Source organism: Hemitrygon akajei, chromosome 11 (assembly GCF_048418815.1).
Source record: "Hemitrygon akajei chromosome 11, sHemAka1.3, whole genome shotgun sequence".
In the NCBI taxonomy this organism is placed as follows: domain Eukaryota; kingdom Metazoa; phylum Chordata; class Chondrichthyes; order Myliobatiformes; family Dasyatidae; genus Hemitrygon; species Hemitrygon akajei.
This window is the reverse complement of record NC_133134.1, coordinates 152,865,366-152,880,030: the sequence shown is the minus strand read 5'-3', so window position 1 is coordinate 152,880,030 and position 14,665 is coordinate 152,865,366. Positions and strand designations below refer to the sequence as shown.

Genomic DNA, 14,665 nt, shown 5'->3' with positions numbered 1-14,665 from the left:
ACAGTTTGGGCTCCTCATCTAAGAACGGCTGTGCTGGCATTGGAGCGGGTTCAGAGGAGGTTCACGACAATTCCAGGAATGAAAGGATTATCAGCTCTGGGTCTGTACTCACTGGAATTACGAAGGATATGGGAGGAACACTATTGAAAATTTTTGAATATTGAAAAGCCAAGGTAGGGTAGATGTGGAAAGGCTGTTTCCCATGGTGGTGGTGGGGGGGGCGTATTGGACAAGAGTGGACCTCAGGAGAGAGGGGTGTCCATTTAAAACAGAAGCGGAGGGACTTCTTTAGCCAGAGGGTGGTGAATTTGTTATCACAGGTAGCTGTGGAGGCCAGATTGGACACAGCAAAGGTTATGGGGACTGGGGCTGAGGGGGGAGAAAGAGCAGCCAGGATGGGCCAAATGGCCTAATTCTGCCCCCATGTCTTATGGTCTTACATGCAAGTATAAATGTCCGAGTGAAGTCTGCTTTAGCACACTACCAAAAGTGACATGCATTTCCTGATATTCTGCAGATGTAATAAGCCATTTGTGTAAATCTTATTTCTTCAAATGCTATAGATTAGATTCAATTAGTTACAGGATATTTAAGCTGATTTATAACTTGCCTTGGGTGGGGAAAGAAATCTTTTCAAAACAAAGTTGGCATCAAAGCATTATCATTTTACTTTATACAAAAACTCTATCTGTTTCACAATTGTTAGTTTTAAGGGCTACTTGTTAAGTTTCATCTGAAATTGAACTTTTTCCTCTCATAACAGCGTGCCCGAATCTCTCCCAGGTATGAATCGCTCAGTCTCTCAAAAACAGCAATTCTTCTGCGATAATGCTCAAAACAACCTGAAAATATGCAGAGCACTTTTGTGCTTCTTTTTTGAGTTGTTCATTTTTATATCGTTAATTACAGTAAATCTTCCTTTAATTTAATCAGAATTTCTAAATCAAAATAAACATATTGGTAATCACAATGTCAGTATTAAGCAGATGGAATTATCAGTTTTATAAATAAATTTGGTTGTAAGATTTGACCTAAGTTAAATGATTGTCATATCTGTACATCTTCGGTAAAGTACACTCAAAAATGCCAGTTCCATGGTCTGCAACCGTCCTTGTAGACTCTTAAAGAGGCAAATCATTTTTGATATGAAACAGCAATCCAAAATCAAGGGCTGCAAGATCAGCAGACCTGTCAGAAAGCAGAGCCTAGAGAACACTGAAATTTGCCTGTTCCAATAAACATTTTAGCAGCACATTAGATTGATGACAAGGCTGTGCAAGTAACGCAGGATAACATTAATGGAATGGACTAGTTCAAATGTAAAGATTTGTCTGATGGATAATATAATGTCATAATGTGAAATATTTAAACTACCAATTCATATATGTCCAATGATATATTAATCACTTATTGCAAAGGACAACGACCAATTTTATTTTTTTTATTTCTATACAAACATCAGCCTTCCCAAATACAAGTCTTCTGCTTGTTAGACAGCCCTGAAAAGAAAAAGGACATATATTAAAAAGCAAAAAAGTGTTAATTTACAAATTTGATAATTCTATTAAGATTGCTGCTGACTCATGAAAGTTCTGTTAGAGCCAACACAAACCAATCATCAAGTTTGCTGATGACGCAACAGCGGTTGGCCTCATCAACAAGACAACATACAGAGAGCAGGTAGAGCGACTTACAGAATGCTATGAGCATAGCTACTTCAGTCTCAATGTGGACAAGATTAAAGAGATAATTGTGGACTCTAGGAAGGTGTACACTGGTTAATCCTCGCCATACATAAATGGGCTCCACTGTGGAGACAAACAGGAGCATTATGTTTCTGGGAGTGCACATAATGGACGATCTCATCTGGTCCCTGAACAATCTCTTCCATCCCTTACCATTAGGAAAGAGGTGCTGCAGTATTACAGTTGAGGCCGGTTCATTGGCTATATTTAAGAGGAAGTTAGATATGGCCCTTGTGGCTAAAGGGATCAGGGGTTATGGAGAGAAAGCAGGTACAGGGTTCTGAGTTGGATGATCAGCCATGATCATACTGAATGGCGGTGCAGGCTCGAAGGGCCGAATGGCCTACTCCTGCACCTATTTTCTATGTTTCTATTAGGATAAGGAACAGCTTCTTCCCCCAGGATGTGAGACGACTGAACTTCCTGCCAGTATCCACTGCATGTTGTATGAAGCACCAGTAGTGCTATACTGCTTACATTTTAAACACGTGTTGTAAATGCACCTTATGCTAAATGTCTTTTGCACTCAGGTTGAATGCCCTAGTTGGGTGGTCTTTCACTTATCCTATTATAGTTACCATTCTATAGATTTGTTGAATATGCCCACAAGAAAATGAGTCTCAACGTTGCATATGGCAACATGTGTACTTTAATGATAAAATTTACTTTGAACTTTGCTCCTGTGTCTAAAGAAATTAGTAAGATTTTGGAATCTAAAAAGAGGAATTTGTAGGAAAAGGACAGATTGATAGCAGACAGAAGACAGTTTGATTTCTAGAGCAAGGGGTGCCATGGTAGTGTAGCAGTTAGTGTGACGCTATTGTAGTTCAGGATATTGGAGTTCGAAGTTCAATCTTAGTGTCCTCAGTAAGGAATTTGTACTGTGGAATGTGCAGTGTTTTCCCAGCTTCGAGTTTCTTCCCACAGTCCAAAGATGTACAAGTTATTTGGTCATTGTAAATTGTCCCATGAATAGGCTAGGGTTAAATGTGGGCTGCTGGGCTGTGTGGCCCAAAGGGCTGGAAGGGCCTATTAAACACTATCTCTCAATAAATAAGCAAGCTTTAAAATAGTAACAATTTTTTTGTCATCTGCTAACTTTAATTCCCCTGAAAATAGAATGCTAGATATAGCATCCAAGGAGACAGACTCAGTTAACATTCCAAGTCAATAATCTTTCATCAGAACCCTGCCTACTGATGTTGAAAGCTACAGCAGAAGTGTTGATCTCCTGTCTGATCTGATGAACATTTGCCTTTAATGACAATGGAGAGGTAGCTAGTAATGGGGGTTGAAGAAAAGCAGACAAACTTAAAAAGCATTTTATGCCTATCTTCATTGTGGAATACCCAAGCAGACTCCCAGAAATGTGAGAGTGGAAGGGAGCAGAAGTGAGTGTTTTTGCTATTCTTACTATGGAGAAGGTGCTCAGGAAGCTGGAAAGTCTGTAAGTAGATATGTCACCTGGACCACACCCCAGGGTTCTGAAAGTGGCAGCTGAAGAGATTGCAGCAGCATTAGTAATTATCTTTCAAGAATCACTAGACTGAAGGATGAAGGGATTAATGGCTCAAGTTTGCCAACGAATCGAAGATAGGTGGAAGGATGGTGTGTTGAGGAAGCAGAGTGTCTGCAGGAGGATTTAGAAAGATTGAGGGAATGGGCAAAGTAGTAGCAGATAGAATGTAGTGTAGTAAAGTGCACGGTCATGCACTTTGGCAGAAGGAATAAAGGCATAGATTATTTTCTAAATGGGGAGAAAAAATTCAAAAATCAGAGGTGCAAAGAGACTTGGGAGTCCTCGTGCAGGAGTCCCTAAAGATAACTTGCAAGACGAGTCAGTGGTAAGGAAGGCAAATGCAATGTTAGTATTCATTTCGCGAGGACTACAATACAAAAAGGATGTAATGCTAGGGCTTTGTAAGGCAATGGTCAGACCACAGTCCGAGTATTGTGATCAACTTTGGGCCCCTTATCCAAGGAAAGATTAATGGCAGTGGAGAGGGTCCAGAGGCGGTTCACAAAAATGATTCTAGGAATGAAAAGATTACCATATGAAGAGCCTTTGATGGTTCTGGGTCTGTACTTGCTGGAGTTTAGAAAAACGAGAGAGAGATCTCATTGAAAGCCAACGAACATTGAAAGAGTGCATGCTGAGAGGATGTTTTCTACACCAGGGGAACCTCGGACCAGAGGGCACAGCCTCAGAATTGAGGGACATCCATATAGAACAGATGTGTAAAAATGGTTTTAGCCAAAGGGTGGTGAATCTGTGGAACTTATTGCCACAGCACCTGCGCAGGCCTAGTCATGGCTATATTTAAAGTAGAGATTGATAGTTACTTGATTAATCACAGTATCAAAGGTTACAGGTAGAAGGCAGGGAAATGGGGTAAAGAGGAATAATAAATCAGCCATGATAGAATGGTGGAGAAGATCAATGAGCTGAATGACCAAATTCTACTATGTCATATGATCTTAAAACAATGCCACAAAATTTCCTGCATTTGGAATCGGAAAGGTACTCTATTTTCTAGCTGAACACCCCATATGTGAATTTAAAAATACAATAATGCCAACACAAACAAAATCACACTGAGGTTCAAAATGTAGCTTACTTGGCCACAATCCCGTCGGTCTTTGCTAGCCTTAGGATACAATCATCTGATTCACCCTGTTAAAAAAGAGAAAATGTGGAGTAAGTCTTCAAATGCAATGTAGGTCAAATAGCATTCCACTATCAGCAAAAACAAATGAGTGAATGTAAACAATGTGGTCTGTGCAGGTATGGATAAAATTGCAGTTCTACACAGTGAGCTCAACAATACATACTTACAATACAATGTGGTACCACACAAGTTACTTTCAACAGGAGCACAAATTGGATTTTGACCCACTTACACTCAAACAGCTGTCTCTATGTTATGTATATTTTCATGGATTCCAATCACACTCTTTCACCATGATTAGTTACTGACAATAACCATTATCCACAAAATGAACCTTAGCAAAGCCCTGGACCTTCTGGAATTTACCTACCACTACATCTGGTCTGCAGCAGATGCAATCCCAATGGTTCGAAAACCCCAAAACATGTCAGGCAGGTGTCTCCTCTATACTAATTATCATCCCTCCACACTAATCACCAGGCTTCAAACCCTGAATCTCTGCACCTCCCTCTGCAATTGAACCCTGGATTTCCTTATTGGGAGACCACATTCAGCATGTATTGGCAATAACTTCTCCTAACTGACAATCAACAGTCTGAGGATGCATGGTTAACCTACTGCTCTACCCTCTCTAAACAAATGACTTTGTGGCTAAGCATAGCTCAAAATCCATGAATAAACATGCCAACAACACCGCTGCTGGTAGAATCTCAGATAGCGACCAAGAGGTGGCACAGGAATGAAATAGATTGGCTGGTTGACTTGTATCGCAACAACAACTTTATACTCAATATCAGAAACAGCACACTTGTCCTCAATGAGGGGTCAGCAGTAGAAAGGGTGAGATGCTTCAGTTCCCAGGCGTCAACATCTTGGGGGATCTATTTTGGACCCAATACATTGCTGCAATCAAAGTATGCATGCCAGTGATACTACTTAAGTAGTTGAGAAATTCTGTTTTGTCATCAGACTCAAACATTTCAGTACTGAGGGAAACATTCTGACTTGTTATATCACAACCTGTATTGAGGCTCCATTTCACAGGATCGCAAGAGGGATGTAGGTTCAGCTAGCTCCATCATGGGCACAATCCTCCCAACATAGAGACAGCCCTCAAGAAGGATGTGTTCATCACTAAGGACCCTCACCATCTGAGAGATGTTACCTTCTCATTACCACCATTGGGGAGGAGGCACAGGAGCCCAAGACAGAAATGGCTTATCCCTTGCCACCATCAAATTTCTGGGTGATCCATGAGCCCATGACCACTACCTCGATATTCCTTTCGTTTACTGCATTACTAAATTTTATAATTTATAATAATTTTTATCTCTTTGCTCTGTACTCTCACAGAACAACAAATTTCACCGCATACAAGTCAGTGATTAATGACCCCGATTCGGATTTTAGCTATTCTCACTCAATGAAGACTATAAGTAAACTCTGTTTCATCCCCAGAACTTCAACCAACAGTAAGTAAAATTGTGAACAAATTAAGCAACAGAAAACTTTGGTGCTATGGTAGCACAGTAGTTTGTGTGACGCTATTGCAGCTCTGTGTGCTCTGCAGTTCAGAGTTCAATTCTGGTAAGGAGTCTCTGTACGTCCTCCCCGTGGAATGCAGGGGTTCTTCCCGGGTGCTCTGGTTTCCTCCCACAGTCCAAAGATATATCAGGTAGGCTAACTGGTTGTTGTACATCGTCCTGTGATTAGGTTAGGGTTAACGGTGTTTGCTGGGCAGGCACGGCTCAAAGGTTTGGAAGGGCCTACTCCACACTGAATTACTAAAATTAAAAATAAATAAAAGTAACAATCTATTTTCTCAATTCTTCTTCCTTATCCGATACCATCACTTTGCCTCAAGGCAATCCCAATAATGCGTGAATTTAGAGATAATGAAGCATTTTCTCCTTCAGCTTTGACCAAAAAAAAATGGCCAAGCCAAGACACTTCAACAGAAATCACACTAGAAATGGAGCCCACTTGTAATGAATAAACCTTCACGTGTATTAGTATAGTTAATATAGAAGGTAAAAGATTCTGCTGACAATTATTTTTATTTACACTGTTAACCTGCTGCAAAGAAGATGGGGTGAAATTTTTGATTTAAACATCTGAAAAGTTGTGATTTCTGGGAAATCTACACATACATTCATAGGGATTCCATGTAAATGACTGAGATCAAGAAATTATAAGGAATCCCTACCACCCCAAAAATAAAAAAAATCCCATCAATGTATATCCTTATTTAAAAGAGCTACATTTCAGCATACATGTTCATTTATTGAGATAAAGTGCAGGGTAGGCCCTTCAAGCCACACTACCCAGCAATCCCCCGATTTAACCCCAGCACAAATTACAATGATCAATTTACCAACCAACCAGTATGTCTTTGGACTCTGGGATGAAACCGAAGAACCCAGAGGAAACCCATATGGTCATGGGGAGAACGTAAAATATCATTATAAGCAGTGGTGGGAAATAAACTAAGGTCGCCTGTAAGGCACTGTGCTAACCACTACACTACTGTGCCGCCAAAGTAAATGGCAAACACAAGATCATCGTTAATGTGCAATTTCACACATCACCATTAAGCTCCTTATTATAAAAGGATAATAAATCGCAAGTAAGAATTTAATCGAAAATGTACATACCATCCTACGAATAGCTCCACAGATGGCATAGGTTTTGTGCTGCCCATTGAATCTCCCAGTTACTTTATCGACCTAAGATAAAAGAGATTTCAACAGATGATTCAAACAAGGAGATGTTTTGCCTAAAAGCAAAGTCTATAACCAAGTCGGGTACAAAGTCTGGTCATTGTACCAGAACTGGTATTTTTGATTAAGTGAAGGTGAGAGCTGAGAAGAACAATGTAGATGATGTGAATATCAATAATTAAAAAGCCAAAGAAACAAAGTGAAATTTAGGAAGTAGGGTCAGCAATGACAGGTGGATACAAAAAGCCAATGGATGCAAAACAAGTGTGAATGGATGTTTCTCCCGACTACTTGGAGCTATACAGTGGTTACTGTTAGGACAATTACTCTTTTTGTATATACATTAACAACTTGAATTTTGGTGTCAATGCTCATGTACAAAGAATATATATGACACAAAACGTAGGAATATAGCAGTGTGAATAATAGTAAAAGGACACCCATAAAATATGTTAGGTATTGAAAATATGAATGGTTTTGATGCATCTCATTCCTAAACAGGAACCTCTACAATGCATGCAATTCAGGCAAATAACAATACAACTAATATCCCAGTTAAAATGGATTTTAAGAGTTCTGTCTTGTGTATATCTAAAAGGAAGTTTTATAAAGCTCCTTTGAACTTGCCTTGTTTAGTCAATAAGAATTATAGAATGATACAACATGGAAAATGATCATTTGGGACCACCTTGCTTCACCCACATCTGATACATCTCTGCTCTTCCCTACAGTGCTGTAAATATTTCCACAGAAGTAGACATCTAACTTCCTTTGGAATATTATTACTAAATCTGCTTCCAGCATCCTTTTAGGCAATGCAACTCTAAAAGCAAATTTCTATAGTTGCAAGATATCCAAAGTAGAAATTTTTAAAAATGCTGGAAATTCTTAAGTCAGACAGGAGAGAGGTAACATTTTAGTTTGAAGACTTTTAAATCAATCAAGTTTAAGCTGCAGACAAAGGGGAAGGTACATTTTATATCATTTCAGACATTTGTTATTTTTAAATAACACATACCTTGACTACCGTTTCATGCAGTACCAGCCACCATCATTTGTACAATTCAAACTTCCCCACTGTCAGGTCCTTTTTTTAAGGATCCATTTTTTCCCTACCCCTCTTTCTGCATGACTATCCCATCTCTGCAACTTAAAATTCTTACAAAAATTTACCAACTTGAATTAGTTGTTTCTTTCTCCATACATACTGTTTGACCTGCTGAATACTTACAGTATTTTCTGTTTTTCTCTCTTAAGGTGCAGACTAATGCTTTTTGCTGGTAACTTAGGTCAGCGCCTAACGTTTTCTACCAGTTTGAGCACTTTAGGAGATCTAGGCCTCATATGGAGCCAGTGATCATTAATGGAGAATGTGTGGAGCAGGTTAAGACCTACAAGTATCTGGGAGTACAGTTAGACGAGAAGCTAGACTGGACTGCCAACACAGATGCCTTGTGCAGGAAGGCACAGAGTCGACTGTACTTCCTAAGAAGGTTGGCGTCATTCAATGTCTGTAGTGAGATGCTGAAGATGTTCTATAGGTCAGTTGTGGAGAGCGCCCTCTTCTTTGTGGTGGCGTGTTGGGGAGGAAGCATTAAGAAGAGGGACGCCTCACGTCTTAATAAGCTGGTAAGAAAGGCGGGCTCTGTCGTGGGCAAAGTACTGGAGAGTTTAACATCGGTAGCTGAGCGAAGGGCGCTGAGTAGGCTACGGTCAATTATGGATAACTCTGAACATCCTCTACATAGCACCATCCAGAGACAGAGAAGCAGTTTCAGCGACAGGTTACTATCGATGCAATGCTCCTCAGACAGGATGAAGAGGTCAATACTCCCCAATGCCATTAGGCTTTACAATTCTACCGCCAGGATTTAAGAACTTTTTAAAAGCTATTATTAATGCTTTTTGAGATAGTGATTTAGATGCATATCATATTTTTTACTGAGTTAAGTATTGTATGTAATTAGTTTTGCTACAACAAGTGTATGGGACATTGGAAAAAAAGTTGAATTTCCCCATGGGGATGAATAAAGTATCTATCTATCTATCTATCTACCAGAAACTGTTTCTATTTGATCAAGATCATTTATTTTGAACAGAGGCAACAAATTACAGGTGCCCCCCCCCCCCCCCGTGTTTCAAACGTTCGCTTTACGACAGCTCGCAGTTACGAAAGACCTACATTAGTACCTGTTTTCACTCGCTCTCTTCCCGATTTTGATAAGTGAAACTACACCGTATATACAATATTTCTATTTTATATAGACTGTATATTTATCATATCGTTCCTGCTTTTACTATATGTTCCCGTGTTATTTTAGGTTTTATGTGTTATTTGGTATGATTTGATAGGTTTTTTTTGGGTCTGGGAATGCTCAAAAATTTTTCCCATTTAAATTAATGGTAATTGCTTCTTCACTTTACGAGATTTTGGCTTACAAATGGTTTCATAGGAACGCTCTACCTTCGGATAGCGGGGGAATCCTGTACCAGCTCACTCCCTCAATGCAATACTCTTGACTGCCAATATACATTTTCCTGATTGGGCACCTTACATCATATCCAGTGTGTAAAAAAAAATTCCCTTTGGTTGCTTCTGTGAAGTCTGCTCACCATTTCTCATTTAGTCTCACAATTATCCTAGATTTTTAATATTTTCCCTTGGCAACATGACCACAAGGACATAAGTATTTCCAATACCGACCATACAACTTCTAACCATAGTTATGTCTAAGATTTACAGTCTAAACTATTTATGTATAACTTACCTCAGCAAGGTTGATTTGAATAGAGGCATGGTCCTTAGCACCAATAATTCTGTTGCTAGCAGAGCTAAAAGACAAAAATTAACAAATTAACATAGATGATCACATGTAATGCACATCACCATGTTCAAATATTTAGATTAGCTCTATTTGTCACATATACACGGAAATATTGAACATGTGATAAAATAGTAATTTGTTATCAATGACCAACACAGTCCAAGGATTATGCTAGAGGCAGTCTAGAAGTGTCATCATGTTTCTGGCATCAACAGAGCCTGTCCACAACTAACCCTAACCAGTACACCTTTAGAATGAGAGGGGAAATTGGAGCAGCCAGAGGAAACTCAGAAGTAATGGAGAGGTCAGGAATCCAACCCTGATCTGAGATCACTGGCTCTGGAAAGCATTAAACTAACTACTACGCTGACATGCCCTGCCACCCACTTCATACCTACCATTTGCGTGGAACATAAAGATCAACGAATTCTCCTGCGTCGTTCTGCATGCTGGATTGGAGGGCTTTTATTCAGATGAGACAAAGATCTACAGAGATAGAAAAATAAGAACACATTAAAAACTGAAGTTTTCTACAGGCCGTTTCAGTTAACTGTTAAGCCTCCTTGTTGGTAAACACTCCTTTCATCACTTCATTTTCAGCAATACCTGCCTAACATTTGTCCAGAACTACACATAGCAGAATAACTTGAGTTTTGTACAAGTCCCATTAATTAAATGAACAGCTATTTATGAAAAAATGAAATACCAAAGAAAAAGAAAAATGCACAGATGCGGGTGCCACTGACAGGCCTGTTTACTACACTGCACGAGATGAGAATAGGAGTTCCAGCCTTTAAACTTAAGAACTTTTTAAAAGCTATTATTAATGCTTTTTGAGATAGTGATTTAGATGCATATCATATTTTTTACTGAGTTAAGTATTGTATGTAATTAGTTTTGATACAACAAGTGTATGGGACATTGGAAAAAAAAGTTGAATTTCCCCATGGGGATGAATAAAGTATCTATCTATCTATCTATCTAAATGCAACATTGAAAGAATATATACATCACAGAAGTGCAACTGACTTGGAGGAGCTGGTGTTCACATGCTTCAGCATAGGATGAACGATAGGCAGATAAAAAGATTCTTGTTGAGTTGTACAAAAATACTTTTATTGATCTAACAATTTTCATTTATGTGGCACTTTGACCATAAAACACTTAATGGTGATAGTTGCATTGCAAAGAGGAAAATATATCAATCCAAAAGCAAGAGATGAACAAAGAGAAAAGCAGATAACCAAAAAGTTGTTAAATAAACCTTAAAAAAAGATGGCGAGGCAACATTAGTGGAGGAAAGGGATAGAGAAGAGGCCAGATAGGTCTAACAAATGATGTGTTACTATATTAATCAAAATCAGGTTTAACATCACCAGCTTATGTCAGGAAATTTGTTAATTTTACAACAGCAGTACAATGCAATACGTGATAGAGAAAAAAAAGGAGTTACAGTCAGTAGATTTGTCCCTTAGAAAGTTAAAATAAGTAGTGCAAGTCCATTTGGAGATCGGATGGCAGAGCTGTTCCTGAATAGCTTAGTGTGTGCCTTTAGGCACCTGTACCTCCTTCCTGATGGTAATAATGAGAAGAGGGCATATCCTGGGTGCTGGGCATCTTTAATGATGTCCTTAGGCACCACTCCTACTATGAAGGCTAGTACCCACGACAGCTGAGTAATTTACAACTCTCTACAACTTACTTCGATCTTATGCAGTAGACAACCTTCGCCCCCCCCCCCCCCCATACCAGATGGTGATGCGGCCAATCTGAATGCTCTCCATGGTATATTTGTACAAGTTTGAGTGCTTTAGTTGACAAACCAAATCTCCTCAAACTCAGCTGAAATATAGCTGCCGTAGTAAAGAAACTGATACCAACACAAGTATGTGCAAAACAGCTGATTTGTCTATCAACACACACAAAATGCTGGAAAAACTCAACAGGCCAGGCAGCATCTATGTTAGAGTATAGTCGCCGTTTCAGGTCGAGATCCTCCTTGATGATTGTGTCATGTGCTGCACTTCATGATGACCCCACTTACAAGTTTCAATGGAATGAGATTGCTAACGATTTATATAAGATCAGGAAACAGTTCCCTAAGTGTGAAGTTTCCCGGTTCATATCCCAATCCAAATGACAAAAATATAGAATAGTATTCAATGTGTTACTGTAACTAAGTGGTGCACGGCTAACAGTTAAACCAGCTTTATTTTTAGTGGGGGGCGTGAAATCTGATGGTAATTAATGGAAGAGGCAATGCATTATCTCTAGTAAATATTTCTCACATTAAGGTAACTAAAGGGATCACCCTTTCGCTGTAACGTGGTTGTTTGTGGGAGCTTCCTGTGCACACGTCGCCTTCAATGTTTCCTTCCACTTCCAGACACCATGAATTCCTCAGAAGACCCTTGGGAAACACAGAAGGAACGTGGCCCACCTACAGCACCTGGGGAGCCCGGTATTGCCTGCACACGGCCCAGGAACCGACAGCTCGGCCGTACCGGCGCGCCCGCCTCGGACACGCGGTGCCCCAACCCCCAACAACTAGGTTCCCTTGTTCATCATCAGCCCGACTGCGGCCCCAGAATCACGGCCGCCTTCTGTCTCCCATCCCGGCGATGCTCGAACCTGTGATGTGACCGGGCTCGGAAGCACCCGCCACGGCTTTTCCCTCACTCACAGCCCGAACTCACCTCCACGCAAATGGCCGACACCGAAAAGAAAGGCTGGCGTTGCGGACGTGACGTCAATAATCGGCGCGCTCCATTTCCGACTCGTCTTCTTTGGGCGAACCCGCTCTAGTCAAGTTGCGTGCGCACTGCGGGGCAAATAATGAACGGCCCCACTTCCTCATCCCCATGAGACAACAATAGCATTAGTCATTGATTTATTCATGTCACATGTACCGCGGTACAGTTACAAACTTTGTTTTACGGGCCATTCATACAGACTGTTTTCACCACATCAGTCCTTTGACGTAGTGCACGGGAAAAGCAATAACATAAAGCAGACTATAATGCTACAGTGTTAAAGATACAGAGAACCTCCCATTAAAGCCCATCACATCAGCCAATGGCATCCAATTGTATTATTAATAAACCTAAGAATTTTCAAATTAAAGTCGAGCTTATTGCCATATTCATAAGAAAAAAACATAAATTATATGAAAGAGCACTTTGTAGTGCAAGTCTTCTGCTGTAGAAACATGCATCATTCACAACAGCACATACACAATGCTGGAGGAACTCAGCAGGCCAGACAGCATCTATAGAAAAGGGTACAGTCGACGTTTCAGGCCGAGACCTTTCATCAGTACTGGAAAAAAGGATGAGAAGTTAGAGCAAGAAGGAGAGGGGAGGAAGAAGTACAAATTTTAGATGATAGGTGAAACCAGGAGATGGGGAGAGGTGAAACAAAGAGCTGGGAAGAGAGGTGAAAAGGATGAAGGGCTAGAGAAGAGGGAATCTGACAGGAGGGTTAGAAGGGGGAGGATGACCAGAGGGAGGTGACGGGCAGGTAAGGAGAGTGAGAAAGGGAAACGGGAATGGGTGAAGATGGAGGGGGGAGGGTGTTGGTGGGAACAATTACTGGAAGTTAGAGAAATTGATGTTCATGCCATTGGGTTGGAAGCTACCCAGACAGAATATGAGGTGTTGCTCCTCCAATCTGGAAGAGGCCTCATCGCGACACTAGAGGAGGCCATGGACCGACATATTGTAATAGGATTGGGAAGTAGAATTGAAATGGGTGGCCAATGTGAGATCCTGCTTTTCCTGGTGGATGGAAAGTGGGTGCTCGGTGAAGCGGTCTCCCAATCTATGTCGGGTCTCACTGATACACAGGAGACCGCACTGGGAGCACTGGATACAGTAATGGCCCCAACAGACTCACAGGTGAAGTGTCACCTCACCTGAAAGGATTGTTTGGGGCCCTAAATAGGAGTGAGGGAGTAAGTGTAGGGGCAGGTATGGCACTTGTTCTGCTTGCAAGGATCAGTACCAGGAGGGAGATCAGAGGGGAGGGACAAATGGACAAAGGAGTCGCACAGGAAGCTATCCCTGCGGAAAGTGGGGGGTGGGGGAGGGAAAGATGAGCTTGGTGGTTGGATCCCATTGGAGATGGCAGAAGTTACGGAGAAATATGTGCTGGGCGCTGAGGCTGGTGAGGACAGGAGGAAACCTATCCCTGGTGAAGCAGTGGGAGGATGGGACGCACAAAATAAAAGAGATGCTGGTGAGATCAGCATTGATGGTGGAGGAAGGAAAGCCCCTTTCTTTGAAGAAACAGGACATCTCATTAGTTCTGAAATGAAGAGCCTCATCCTGAGAGCTGATGCGGTGGAGATGGAGGAACTGAGAGAAGGGAACGGCATTTTTACAAGTGACAGGGTGATAAGAGATATAGTCCAGGTTGCTGTAAGAGTCCAGGGGGTTATAATAGATATCAGTGGATAAGCTATTTCCGGAGACAGAGATAGAGAGATTGAGAAAGGGAGTGTTGGAAATGGTCCAGGTAAATTTGAGGGCAGGGTGGAAGTTGGAGGCAAAGTTGAGGAAGTCAACGAGCTTAGCATGGGTGCAGGAAGCAGCAACAATGCAGTCGTTGATGTAGTGTAGGAAAATTGGGGGAATGACACCAATGTAGGCTTGGAACATAAACTGTTCCACATAACCAATAAAAAGCCAGGAATACCTGGGACTCAT

The 14,665-nt window shown here is 40.9% G+C and overlaps 1 protein-coding gene across 4 annotated transcripts; it reads right to left on the bottom strand.

Moving 5' to 3' along the window:
* Positions 1–1,407: 1,407 nt before the first annotated feature.
* Positions 1,408–12,760, bottom strand: rps21 (ribosomal protein S21). Of its 4 annotated transcripts, none has more exons than XM_073061951.1 (6): positions 12,656–12,760; positions 10,358–10,445; positions 9,903–9,966; positions 7,069–7,140; positions 4,364–4,419; positions 1,408–1,499 (listed from the first exon to the last, which is right to left on the bottom strand). In XM_073061951.1, exons 2-6 carry the CDS (start codon positions 10,405–10,407, stop codon positions 1,490–1,492), a joined length of 252 nt encoding a protein of 83 aa, XP_072918052.1. In that variant the 5' UTR covers positions 10,408–10,445; positions 12,656–12,760; the 3' UTR covers positions 1,408–1,489. The 4 variants fall into 4 exon arrangements, with proteins under 4 accessions (XP_072918052.1, XP_072918053.1, XP_072918055.1 ...); XM_073061952.1 differs by having other exon boundaries at positions 12,591–12,702; XM_073061954.1 differs by lacking the exon at positions 12,656–12,760 and adding an exon at positions 12,248–12,499.
* Between the last annotated feature and the right edge of the window lie 1,905 nt (positions 12,761–14,665).